The 12,569-nt window shown below is 43.3% G+C and overlaps 3 protein-coding genes across 3 annotated transcripts; all 3 read left to right on the top strand.

Moving 5' to 3' along the window:
• Positions 1 to 1,025: 1,025 nt before the first annotated feature.
• On the top strand, positions 1,026 to 1,661 carry LOC142628557 (uncharacterized). The gene has a single exon (XM_075802633.1). The coding sequence runs from the start codon at positions 1,026 to 1,028 to the stop codon at positions 1,659 to 1,661; it is 636 nt and encodes a 211-aa protein (XP_075658748.1).
• Positions 1,662 to 10,717: 9,056 nt separating this feature from the next.
• On the top strand, positions 10,718 to 11,439 carry LOC142628541 (uncharacterized). The gene is made up of 2 exons (XM_075802621.1): positions 10,718 to 10,721; positions 10,832 to 11,439. Exons 1-2 carry the CDS (start codon positions 10,718 to 10,720, stop codon positions 11,437 to 11,439), a joined length of 612 nt encoding a protein of 203 aa, XP_075658736.1.
• A 6-nt stretch (positions 11,440 to 11,445) lies between these two features.
• LOC142628535 (uncharacterized) lies at positions 11,446 to 12,167 on the top strand. The gene is made up of 2 exons (XM_075802616.1): positions 11,446 to 11,864; positions 11,963 to 12,167. Exons 1-2 carry the CDS (start codon positions 11,446 to 11,448, stop codon positions 12,165 to 12,167), a joined length of 624 nt encoding a protein of 207 aa, XP_075658731.1.
• The last annotated feature ends 402 nt before the right edge of the window (positions 12,168 to 12,569 follow it).

Below are 12,569 nucleotides of genomic sequence, written 5' to 3'. Positions count from 1 at the left end.
AGAGAGAGAGAGAGAAAGGAATTCTAAAGGGTCCTAGAAAGAGAGAAGGAGGCAAGGGTATTGGAGTGACCGAACACGGAACCCTTATAGTAGGAAACCTAAAAACCCACATTACAAATAGATTGTGAGCCCAAAGAGAGTTCAGGCCCAATAGCTACATCTTGGGCGCGCACAATTGGCACCGTCTGTGGGGATCTCCTACGTAGATGTAGTTCTATCAAGGCTCGCACAGGAAAGTGTTTGGAAGTTGGCTCGGATGTTATGCCGAAAGTGGCTTTGGAGGGTCATCGCGGTGGTCTACATGGCAAGAAAGAAGGCAAAAAAGGCATGAAGATAGGCGGCATGAGGAAGCAGAGTAGTCCGGTCTTAGAGAGGGATTGTTTCAAACTCTCCGGACAGTATCTAATGCCTCAGGGCGTAACCACTTCGACAGAAGAGACCAGGAGCTTGAGTGGAGGGATCAGGAGCTCGAGCGTCTACATGGGATGGTGAGCAATTTGGAGTTGGAAGTAAGGGGAAGAAGTCGGAGAAGGGACCATGAGGAACGAAGAGAAAGGTTGGCTAGTGTAGGGAACCACCGTGCGGCAGGGTCTCATCAGCACCGCGATCGTTCACGGGAGTATGCAAACCGTGATTCGACTTCCCCAGATGAGGGACGACCTCAAAATGTGGCCATGGATGCAATGAGCCGGGTGTTATGCCAAGCTACTAGATCACCATTCTTGAGAGATATTGAAAGTGCACCGATGTGGAGCAGATTCACACGGCCGCTGTTCAACTCCTACAATGGAAAGACAGCCCGGTAGAACATGTAAGCCACTACATTCAAATGATGTCTTTGCACGCTCAAAATGACACCCTGATGTGTAAAGTCTTCCCTTCGAGCCTCGGCTCCACTGCTTTGAGATGGTTCAACGGATTAAGGAAAGGCTCAATCCATAATTTTTTCTGAATTGATCTAGGAATTTGGTGTACGATTCATGACTTGCAGCTGAGTTTCGTAACCCGTGGACGCGTTACTGTCAATGAAAATAGGGGTTGGGGAGACCCTTTGCAACTATGCTAACCGATACTGGGAACTGTATAACGAGATCAGTGGGGGCAATGAAAATATTGCAGCGAGCACTTTTCGAATGGGGTTACCCGAGGAATCTGGACTGAGGGAATCATTGACGAGAAGGCCTCCCAAGGATATGAGGCAATTGATGAGGCGCATCGCGGAGTATAAGCGATTGGAAGATGATCGGTTACAGAGCAAGGGGAAAGCCCCGGTCATAAATCATCCTCGGCATATCGGTTTCCAACCCAGACCCCGGGAAGATCTGAGGATTCAAGAGCCAGAGCCGGGAATGGGAGAAGTGAATGTAGCCCTCAAGGAACCGGTACACAAGATTGTCAATCGAATAAAAAACGAGCCGTACTTTAGGTGGCCGAACAAGATGGAGGACTACCCATCGAGAAGAAACCAAAATTTGTATTGTACATACCACAAAGATAAAGGGCACACCACCGAGCAATGCAGGGTATTGAAAGACCATCTGGAACAGTTCGTGAAAGCGGGGCATTTGAAAGAGTTTGTGGCAGCAACGAGAAATCAAGAGGCCGGGCAGGCGGATCGGTTGTGCAGAAATCCTCTCCCACCCCATTTGGGAGTAATATAAGTCATCCATGTAGTTCCAAAGGGTGTTCCAGCATCTAGAACAAGGGGGATATTGGTCGTGGTACCGGCAGAAAGTTGCGCGGGCGAGCATTCTCCTGGGAAGAAGTCGAGGTACACTAAACATCCCATTGCTTTCAATGATGATGATATGGAGGGCACCATTTAGCTGCACGACGATGCTTTGGTAGTCACAAACTGCATAAGAGGTTTCATAGTAAAGAGGATAATGGTAGATCAGGGAAGCGTTCAGATGTAATGTACCCCGACTTGTACAGGGGGTTCGGGCTGAAGAAGGAAGACTTGTCCACGTATGATACGCCATTAATGGGGTTTGACGGCCATATGTTAATTCCAGAAAGGTAGATTTCACTCCCCGTCAATATGGAGGGTAAGGAGGTAACTGTAATGTTCATAGTGGTCGCTTCTTTTTCACCGTACACTACAATCCTCAGAAGGCCATGGATTCATGACATGGGGGCCGTGCCTTCCACCCTGCATGTAAAGGTCAAGTTCCGCACCGAGGATGGAATCCCAGTGATAAAGGGCAATCAACAGGTAACTAGAAAGTGCTTAATGGCCGAATCCAGCCGAGAAACCGGGCAAAGGGAGTCTACCAAGAAAATCCCCTTATAGCAATTACTACAACCCCAAGAGGAAGTGGGGGCCAACTGTGCCGAGGACCTGGTGAAAGTGAAGATTCTGCCGGATTGTGAAAGGAATTTTCTGATAGGGACAAACTTGAAGGACGAAGAGAAGGTGGAGTTGTTGTTTTTTCTTGTACAAAACGTGGACATATTCGCTTAGAGTCCATACAAGGTGCCCAGGGTTGACCCCGAATTTATAGTTCACAAGCTTAATGTGGATCCTTTATACCCTCATAAGAAGCAGAGGGCGAGGAGATCGGCTAAAGAACATGTCAAAGCCGTCAAACAAGATGTTGGAAAGTTGAAGGAAGCCGGGGCCATAAAAGAAACGTTCTTTCCAGAATGGCTTGCAAACACCGTGGTAGTAAGGAAGAAGAACGATAAGTGAAGGGTCTGTGTCCACTTTACTGATTTAAACCGAGCATGCCTAAAGGATCTGTTCCCGATGCCGAAGATTGATCAATTGGTAGATGCAACGTATGGGCACCCAAGGATGAGCTTTCTGGAAGCTTTCTAGGGTTGTTACCAAATTGCCCTAGCTGCCGAGGATCAGGAAAAGACTACATTCATAACACCTGATGCCAATTATCATTATACCGTGATGTCGTTCGGATTGAAAAACGCGGGAGCCACTTATCAACGAATGATGACAAGGATGTTTAGGGATAAGATTGGAAGTACGGTTGAGGTATACATCAATGACATGGTTATAAAAAGCAAGCAAGAAGAGCAACATATTGATGAACTTAAAGAAGTGTTTGAAATACTCCGACGACACCAGCTGCGTCTCAATGCCGATAAGTGCGCTTTCGGGGTAGGGGCTGGCAAGTTCCTGGGCTATTTAATCACCAAACGGGGAATCGAAGTTAATCCCGACCAAATTGAAGCCGTGAAACGTCTAAAACTGCCGAGCAATCCAAAAGAGGTTCAGAAATTGACTGGTATGTTGGCTACCTTTAACTGATTTATTTCCAAGTTCGCTGATCGGTGCCGACCATTTTATCAGCTTTTAAGGAAGTGGAAGGGGTTCCAGTGGGACGAAGAATGTGATAAGGCCAACCAAGACCTAAAGGATTATCTTGGACGAGCGCCAATGTTGACAGCCCCGGAACCTGGAGAAGATTTGTACATGTACCTCTCGGTATTTGAGCATGCCGCGAGCGCAGTGCTGCTGAAGGATTATGGTGTACAGCTACCAATTTACTACATAAGCAAAACATTTTTTGACGCCGAGACAAGGTATTTGCCACTTGAGAAATTGGTGCTGGCACTCGTGCACTCTACCCGAAAACTGCCCCACTACTTTCAGGCTCACACCGTCTATGTCCTAACTGAGTATCCTTTGCAGTCATTGTTGAGGAGATCTAACTTTACGGGGAGGATAGCTAAGTGGGGGACCAGGATGGGCTCTTTTGACATTAGATATAGGCCAAGGAACTTAGTAAAGGGTTAAGTACTCGTAGACTTCATTTTTGAATTTTCACCGAAGGGTACGAAGATGGTTTGCCTTGTAGGAGTCCATCTGTGGAAGGTATTCGTGGACGGCGCATCTAACGTGGCAGGGGCAAGAGCGGGAATTGTGGTCATCACCCCGGAGGGAATAAAGCTGGAACATTCATTCAGATTAGGCTTTAGAGCCTCTAATAACGAGGCCGAGTATGAGGCCCTATTGGCTGGGTTAAGGGTCGTCTCGGATTTGGGAGCTAAGGAGGTAGAGGTTTACTCAGATTCCCGCCTAGTAGTTAACCAAGTAAAAGGGAGCTTCGAGGCCAAAGATCCCCGGATGATTGAATATTTGCGGTTGGTGAAACGGACCATGGCCAACTTTTCAAGTGTTAGGGTGGAACAAGTGGCCAGGGGGCAGAATCGACACGTCGACTCCTTAGCCACATTAGCATCATCGATTGCCAACGAGGTGCCCCGATTGATCAAGGTGGAGTTAGTGGCTGAACCGAGTATTAATGCGAAGACACAAGTTACACAGGTCACCATCACCGGGCAGTGCTGGATGGACCCTATCATCGATTTTCTCGCTGAAGATCGAGTTCTAGAGGACGAAAAGGGAGCAGCCAGAGTGAAGGAGGCGAGGGTATTGGAGTGATCGAACACGAAACCCCCAAAGTAGGAAACCCAAAAACCCACAATACAAATAGATTGTGAGCCCAAAGAGAGTTTAGGCCCCATAACTACATCTTGGGCGCACACAATTTCGATAGCAAATGACTGATCCCTTTTGGTTCCTCTATTTATATACAAATTTTTTTAGAGCTCTTAGGTATTTAGAAAACTTGGTTTTTAACATGATAAAGTGTTATCTTTAATACCTTAAAAGCCTTAGAAAAATCTCATAAGAAAATTTGGAAAAAGAAGAATTTTACGAAAAAGTTGAATGCGAAAATTGACACTTTGTCACTACGCCTAGCTCACATTTCTTTCCATGTTATTAGCGTTAGCACGTAGCACTCTTTATATTTATGTCATCATCGTATTTTATTTCCTCTCCTCCTTTTCTTTATCATTAAAAATTAAAACCCAAAAAGTCAGAATTAAGTTAGAAAGAAGTGAGCACTAAAAGCTTAACTCTGCTGATACCTTTGCCTCTTTCTAATGGGCAGAGTACAAGTTCGACACAAGGGGCCTTGGGGTTAGTTCACCAACAAATTTATCTGTAACAAAAGAAGGAAAAAAAAATGGTATGGTAAAAAACTCACAAAGATTGAATTTAAAATTGAATTAATAACAAGATACCATAAACATTTGAAACTTAGACCCAATTAAGAACAACATGTGGACGAAAAAGTAAGTAAATGATATTTTATTCGATTACTTATTCAAATTGAGAACTCTGATAAAATAAAATCAAATGATAATAATAACTAAAGAATTAAAAATGTAGGTTACAAGTGTAAAAACAAAGAAAAAAAGAAAAGATGAGTAAGTTGACTATGCCCTTTTGGTCTGCCATAATGATAAACAACATAAACACAATTCTTTCATCAAGCTCTCCTTTGCTCTAAGGTTCTATAATTTAACGTTGGGTTTTGGGTTATGGATACATGTAGAGGACCCGTTTTTGTGGCTCCTACACATTGGCAAGCAAACACAACTGGAGTGGTCGTGTGGGTGGCTGAAAGGGTCGTGGTTGATCTTCTTCTGCTGCGCAGGTTTTGGCTAGGATTTGACTTTGAGCTATGCGAACATCTACATAGTGTTTTCCTTCCATTTTAACACTTACTCCACGTGGTCATACGATGATTCAACATTCCTTTCTTTATTTATTTATTTTTTGGGCTTATAAGCATTTTAGACAATTTAGGAGATTTTGATTTGAGACACAATACAAAAGAAATCCAACGAGACTCTGATAATTTCAAAATTCAACGAGACTCTGATAATTTCAAAATTCAATGCTCTTGGCGTAAGAGATAATTGCACCAAATATTATCTGTAACATAGATTGTGTAATATTCTGTTTTGACTGTTTTTTATATGTTCAAATATGCAAGAATTCGAGCATATGTTGCACAGTGATTGTAAATACCCACCAAAATGAGTCACACACCAATTATATCCATAAAAGATGTCGTCCATATTATATGTATGAATCAATTCGTTAGATTGCATTATCTCCTCATATCTTCTATTAAAATTTCAATTTTTTAAGATAATTTTTAATAACTTTAAAGATATATAAAGACATGAATTTGTGTATTAGATAGTAATTAGCATCTTATTAACACGAAATCTAACATGCATATTAAGAGCAACAAAAAATTATAATTCAATGATAGTATTTTTAAACTGTTAATACAATAAAAACTTATGAATTAATACAATAATCACTTACTCGACTAAGTCAAGTCAAGCCATCTACTCAACTAGATTATTAACCCTTCGGTATTCTTCTTCTATTTATTTGTTAATTATTATTATTATTTAAAAACTTAGCTAGGAACCGTGATCTCCATATAAATAGAAAATAAAGATGTGGACCGATAATATTCCAAGCTGGGTGCCAAGGTAACAAACCATTCCATACCATTTTACAATGACAACAAAATTATAGGAAAAGGTTCTTCATCTGTAGCCGTAAAAAACGAACCAAAGAAGAAGATTAGAAAAACAAGGTATACATAACCTAATCTCCAAAAATATATTCCTCTTGCCTTTTGCAAGAAAAATGCTAAAATCTTTGGCTTATGCATTGGAGTGGTAAGCACTATACCGATTTCAGTGGTGGCCCTAAGAACATTTTTCAGTGTGGTCATTAAAAAACTTAAGTTCTATGGATTGGATTGCAAAATTGAATAGTTTATTGTAAGATTTAATTTTATTAAAAAAATGAGTAAAAGAATAATAATAATAATAATTGATGGACGAGGCATAACTCCCTCAAGCAACCTCCTCATCCAGAAGAGGGGCCAGTGGATGAAGGAACCATCACATCAATCTCTATCTGTAGCCATATCCATTGGACGAAGGAAAAGTCATTAATTCACAAATAATGGCAATGCGTTATACAACAGCAATAAGTCTCCTTACTGTTGGAGAGGCAAAGATCCTCTCATTAACACCTCTCGGAGGCGTTACATCTACTACATTGTAGCCACCATTAAAACACCTCCAACGACTAGGAGAGGAAGCAGGTGTATATATACAAGCACCTTAGGACCTAAGGGGGTACGGAATTCTAATCCATTAAGCCCTCTCTTTTCTCTCTCAATTATTTGACTTTACCATCGGAGGCTTTGTGGCAGGCACCACACTAGTGTTCCATCCTTTTTCCTTTATTCATTCGTTCTTGCAGGGCTTTGGACGATCTTGGTCGACTCTCCTGTTGGACGATCACTTAGACTAATGATTTTAGTATCATCAGTTTGGCGTCATCTATGGGGACAACTTTTTCGCACCTAGGTTCGAGAACGTATTTCCATTCAACTCCCAAGTCCAGATGGAGTCCAACACTTCCCAAGATCCTGCAGCACTAGCTTTGCAAATCCAGACACTTACAGCCAGTGTGGGGGTGCTTACCAGATAGAACCAAGAGATGAGGTTGTGACTGCAACATGAGGACAATCGATCAAAGACCAATCGGGACGATGATGGAGACAGCCAAAGGAGGGATGATCGTCGACAACCAATTACTTCAGAAGGGGCGAGCTTAGACCTTCTCAGGGAAATGAGAAAAGAGATGGACGAGCTGAGGAATGCAATCAAGGAGAAAATAGATCGAAGCCTAGACCAAATGGTCAGGAGGACAGATTCACCCTTCACTACGGCAGTCCTAGAATGCCCAATGCCCTCAAAGTTTCATCTACCACAGCTTGAGCCGTTTGACGGACTGAAAGATCCTTTGGATCATCTCAACACCTTCAAGACGACTTTGGGTCTTCAGCAGCCCCTAACAAGATCTTATGTCGTTCTTTCGTCGCCACTCTCAAAGGAGTAGCGAGGGAATGGTTCACTAAGTTACTGACGTCGTCCATCGATTACTTCGAGTAGCTAGGCAATTCCTTCCTACACCACTTTGTCGGTGGACAATGCCCAAAGAGGCTAGCAGACCATCTGCTTACCATTAGACAAGGAGAAAAAGAAACCTTGAGGTTGTACGTGAAGCATTTCATTGGAGAAACCTTAGAGATGGACGAAGCAGATGACAAAGTACAGCTGACGACCTTTAAAGCTAGATTAAAGTCTAGGGAGTTCATGGTATCACTTGCAAAGAATCCCCCTCGGACAATGGCAAAAATGCTCCTAAAGGCTCAGAAGTGCATGAATGCTGAGGACGCCCTAGTAGCAATAGAAGGAATAGAAAAGCCCAAGGAGAAGGAAAGAAAGAAGGATGATTGAAGAGGATGAAAAAGAGAATGGAAAGATCGTCAAAACATTGACAGGAATAGATGGAAAGATGAAAAGACCCCTCGGATGGTAAAATTCACTCCTTTAGTTATGCCTGTTGATCAAATTTTGGTGTAGATTAAAGATGAGCACTACCTCAAATGGCCCCAATCATTACACTTGTCACCCAACATGCGTGACAAGAAGAAATATTATCGTTTCCACAAGGATCACAGTCATTACATAGAGGACTGCAGAGACTTGAAGGAGTAGATAGAGGAGCTCATACGAAAAGGAAAGTTGCAGAAATTGATAAAAAAAGGGAGATTCTAGCAGGTCCAGGGACGACAACAATGACAAGCATGAAGCTTCTCAGAGGGATAAAGACCACATGCCCCTTTGTCCACAGAGCGCAATAGGGGAAATAAAGATGATCACAAGAGAACCGTCCATAGGAGGATCATTCAGATCCCTCACGAAGTCACATCAGAGACAGGTAAATAGTGTCCATGGGATACCACCCCTGAAGCAAAGACAAATGGAAAGGGATATCCTGTTCTTGGAAGAAGATGCCAAATGAGTGAAACAACCCATGACGACCCATTGGTCATTATGCTCATGATTGAAGGATTCAATACCAGGAGGATTCTGGTAGACAATAGGAGCTCAGCGAATATTATTTACCTTTCGGTCTTCTAGCAGTTAAAGATAGATCTGAAAAGACTTCGTCCGTTCGAATCCCCCTTCGTCAGTTTTAGCGGAGACAAGGTGTACCCGAGGGGAATATTTACACTGATGGTCACGGCTGGTTCATACCCCCTCTAGGTAACTAGTCGACACAACTTCTTGGTAGTGGACTCACCTTCGTCCTACAATGTAATCATAGGAAGACCCACCCTCAATCGTTGGAAAGCAACCACTTCTATGTATTGTTTAAAAGTAAAGTTCCCAACAGAAAGAGGGATCGGGGATATAAGGGAAGACCAAGTGCTGGCGAAAGAATGCTACCAGGTAGTATTGGCATCAAAGGAAAACCATACATGGATAATTAAAGAGAAGACGCAAGAAATCGTGGAATAGCTGGAAATGATTGAATTGGTGGAAGGAGATCCAGCAAAGATGACCCAGGTAGGGACGAGTCTGAACCTCCAGACGAAGAAGGAAATTATCAACTTTTTGAAGGATAACCTGGATGTGGTAGCATGGAGTCATGAAGATATGCCTGGCTTACCGGCTGAGATCATTCAACATTGCCTAAACATGGATCCTAAGAAAAAGCCCGTCCAGCAAAGAAGAAGGGTTTTCGCCCCTGAACGAACAAGCAGCCATGGACGAGGTGGACAAGTTGCTCGCTGCTAACTTCATCAGGGAAGTCTATTATTCTGAGTGGCTGACCAACGTCGTCATGGTCAAATAGGCAAACGAGAAATGGAGAATGTGAGTCGACTTCACAGATTTGAATAGCGCTTGCCTAAAGGATAGCTTCCTTCTACCCAGGATTGACCAGCTTGTGGATTCAACAGCCGGGCACAAGCTTATTACCTTTATGGACACCTTTTCTGAGTACAACCAAATACAGATGGTAGAGGAAGTTCAAGAGAAGACTGCCTTCATCACCAGCCAGGGGCTCTGTTGCTACAGGGCCATGCCCTTCAGTTTGAAGAATGTAGGAGCCATGTACCAAATGCTAGTGAACTAGATGTTCAGCAAGCAAATTGGGAGGAACGTAGAGGTATATGCGAACGACATACTCGTCAAGAGCAAGGAAGAGGAGAATCATTTGGAAGATTTTAAGGAGACGTTCAACACGCTCAGGCAATACAATATGAAGCTAAACTCGGCTATGCGCCTTTGGGGTCTCCTCTGGGAAATTCCTTGGCTTCATGGTGTCACAGAGAGGAATAAAGGCAAATCCAGAGAAGATGAAAGCCATCCTCAAGATGTCTTCCTCAAAGACGATCAAAGAAGTGCAGTCCCTCACGAGAAGGGTGGCAGTTCTCAACAAGTTCATCTCCAAAGCAACAGACAAGTACTTCCTTTTCTTCAAGGCCTTGAAGTAGGCTTTTGTCTGGACAGACAAGTGTGAAACGAAATTCTAGGAGCTAAAGCGTTACATGAACAATCCTTCACTCCTGAATCCGTCCAAAGAAGGTGAAGACCTATTCCTGCGCTTAGCAGTATCCGCGACCGAGGTGAGTGCGGCCTTGATCAGGGAAGAAGATAGGGTGCAGTTCCCAATGTATTACATCAGCCAGGCCTTCCAAGGAGCTAAAGCCCAGTACCCACGAATAGAGAAGATCACCTTCGCCTTGATAGTGGCCTCCAGAATGCTTCGTCCGTACTTTCAGGCTAACTCGATCATAGTAATGAAGGATCAGCCCGTTAAGAAAGTGATGAATAAACTTGAGGCTGCTGGACGAATGGTATAGTGGGCCATCGAGCTTAGTCAATTTGACATAGAGTATCGACCCAGGACAGCCATAAAAGCCCAAGCACTGGTAGACTTCATAGTAGAGTTTTTCCCCTAAACATGAAGATAGCCAGGATGAGCTAGCTTTCTGGACGATCCATACGGATGGGTAATCCACTCAGAAGAGAGGGGGAGTAGGCGTCGTCATCACCTCCCCTTAGGGGGACACTTTGAAATATGAAGTTCAACTTAACTTCTCTGTAACCAACAATGAAGCAGAGTACGAGGCCATACTAACAGGGCTAAAGATTGCCCTGACACTTGGAGCTAAAACTGCCTTGCTAAAGAGCGATTCACAACTCGTCATAGGGCAAGTCAACAAAGATTTTAAAGCAAAGAAGTCGAGGATGCAGAGATATCTGAAGTTGACGAATCAATTAATTGGCAAGTTTGATCGGGTAAAGTTTGCTCAAATCCCAAGGGATCAAAATGTTGTAGCTGACGAAGTAGCCAGGAGTGCGTCATCAAATGATCAGGCGAAGATGACTAATTGGAGATTGGAGGAACAGAAATCTCCTAACATCGAGAAATTCCAAACATTTCCGGTGCACATCAATACTAGCTGGATGAATCCCATCCTATCCTATCTCAAGGATGGATGGTTACCTCTTAATCCTGACGAAGCCAAAAAGATCAAGAAACAAGCAGCCAGGTTCACTGTGCTCAATGACAAACTCTACAAAAGGGGTTTCTTGCAGCCCGACCTGAGACACGTTGAAGAAGAAGAAGCCAAGTACATTTTGGAAGACGTTTATGAAGGTGTCTATGGTGACCACATGGGGGCTAAGTCTCTTGTAAGGAAGATTATGAGAAAAGGCTATTTCTAGCCAACGATGCAACAAGATGTCGCAGATTTCGTCAGGAAGTGTGACAGCTGCAAAAGGTATGGAAACATCCAACAAGTCCTAGGGGAGAAAATGACGGCCATCACTTCGCCCCGGACATTTGCACAATGGGGAATTGACATCATGGGACCTCTGCCCCAAGGAAAGAAGCAAGTGAAGTTCTTACTCTTCGCTATTGACTACTTCACGAAATGGGTAGAGGTAGAAACGCTAGCCACAATCACAAAAGCAAAGGTACGAAATTTTGTGTGGAAAAATATTGTGTGCAGGTTTAGGATACCCCAGACGATCATCTCGGATAATGTCGTCAGTTTGACAGCTAGGGATTCTGGTCATTCTGCTCAAGCCTTGGCATTAAAAAGAAATATTCCTCCCCAAGACATCCCCAAGCCAATGGACAAACTGAGGTAACGAATCAAACATTGCTGAAAATCATCAAGGCCCGATTAGTGGGGGCAAAGGGAGCATGGCTTGAAGAGTTACCAAGCATCTTATGGGCTTATAGAACCACAGCAAGAACCCCAACAGGAGAGACACCTTTCAACCTCGCATATGGCACTGAAGCAGTCATCCCCATTGAAATAGGGCTTACTAGCCTCAGGAAGGAGTTCTTCGATGAGCACAACAATGACAACCAATTGAAGCTGAACCTAGATTGTTTGGACGAAGTTAGAGACCAAGATTTTCAAAGAATGGCCAAGTACCCATAGAATATGGCCGAGTACTACAACTAGAAAGTGAAGCTCAAAAGATTCGACATCGGAGACCCCATCCTATGAAGAGTGATGCTTGCGACGAAGGATCCAACACAAGGCAAGTTAGGGCCAACAAGGGAAGGACCATATAGAGTCGTCCACTACTCTAGACGAGGAAGCTATGACCTAGAAAACTTGGACGGGAACAAATTGTCGTGTCCTTGGAATGTCGAACATTTAAAGAGGTATTACAAGTAGGAACTACAACCCATTTGTAACCAATTAGTGATGTCATATGATTATTAAAGCAGATTAATAAACGTATCATTTAGTGTTTTGCATATTCTGCCTATCTTTTTCCTTACATCTGAACTAAACTATTGACTAGATGCGAACTGTCCAACCAAGTTGAAATGA

The sequence above is a fragment of the Castanea sativa genome, chromosome 1 (assembly GCF_040712315.1).
Source record: "Castanea sativa cultivar Marrone di Chiusa Pesio chromosome 1, ASM4071231v1".
NCBI lineage: Eukaryota > Viridiplantae > Streptophyta > Magnoliopsida > Fagales > Fagaceae > Castanea > Castanea sativa.
The sequence above is the reverse complement of the archived record's forward strand: the minus strand, read 5'-3'. Positions and strand labels throughout refer to the sequence as shown.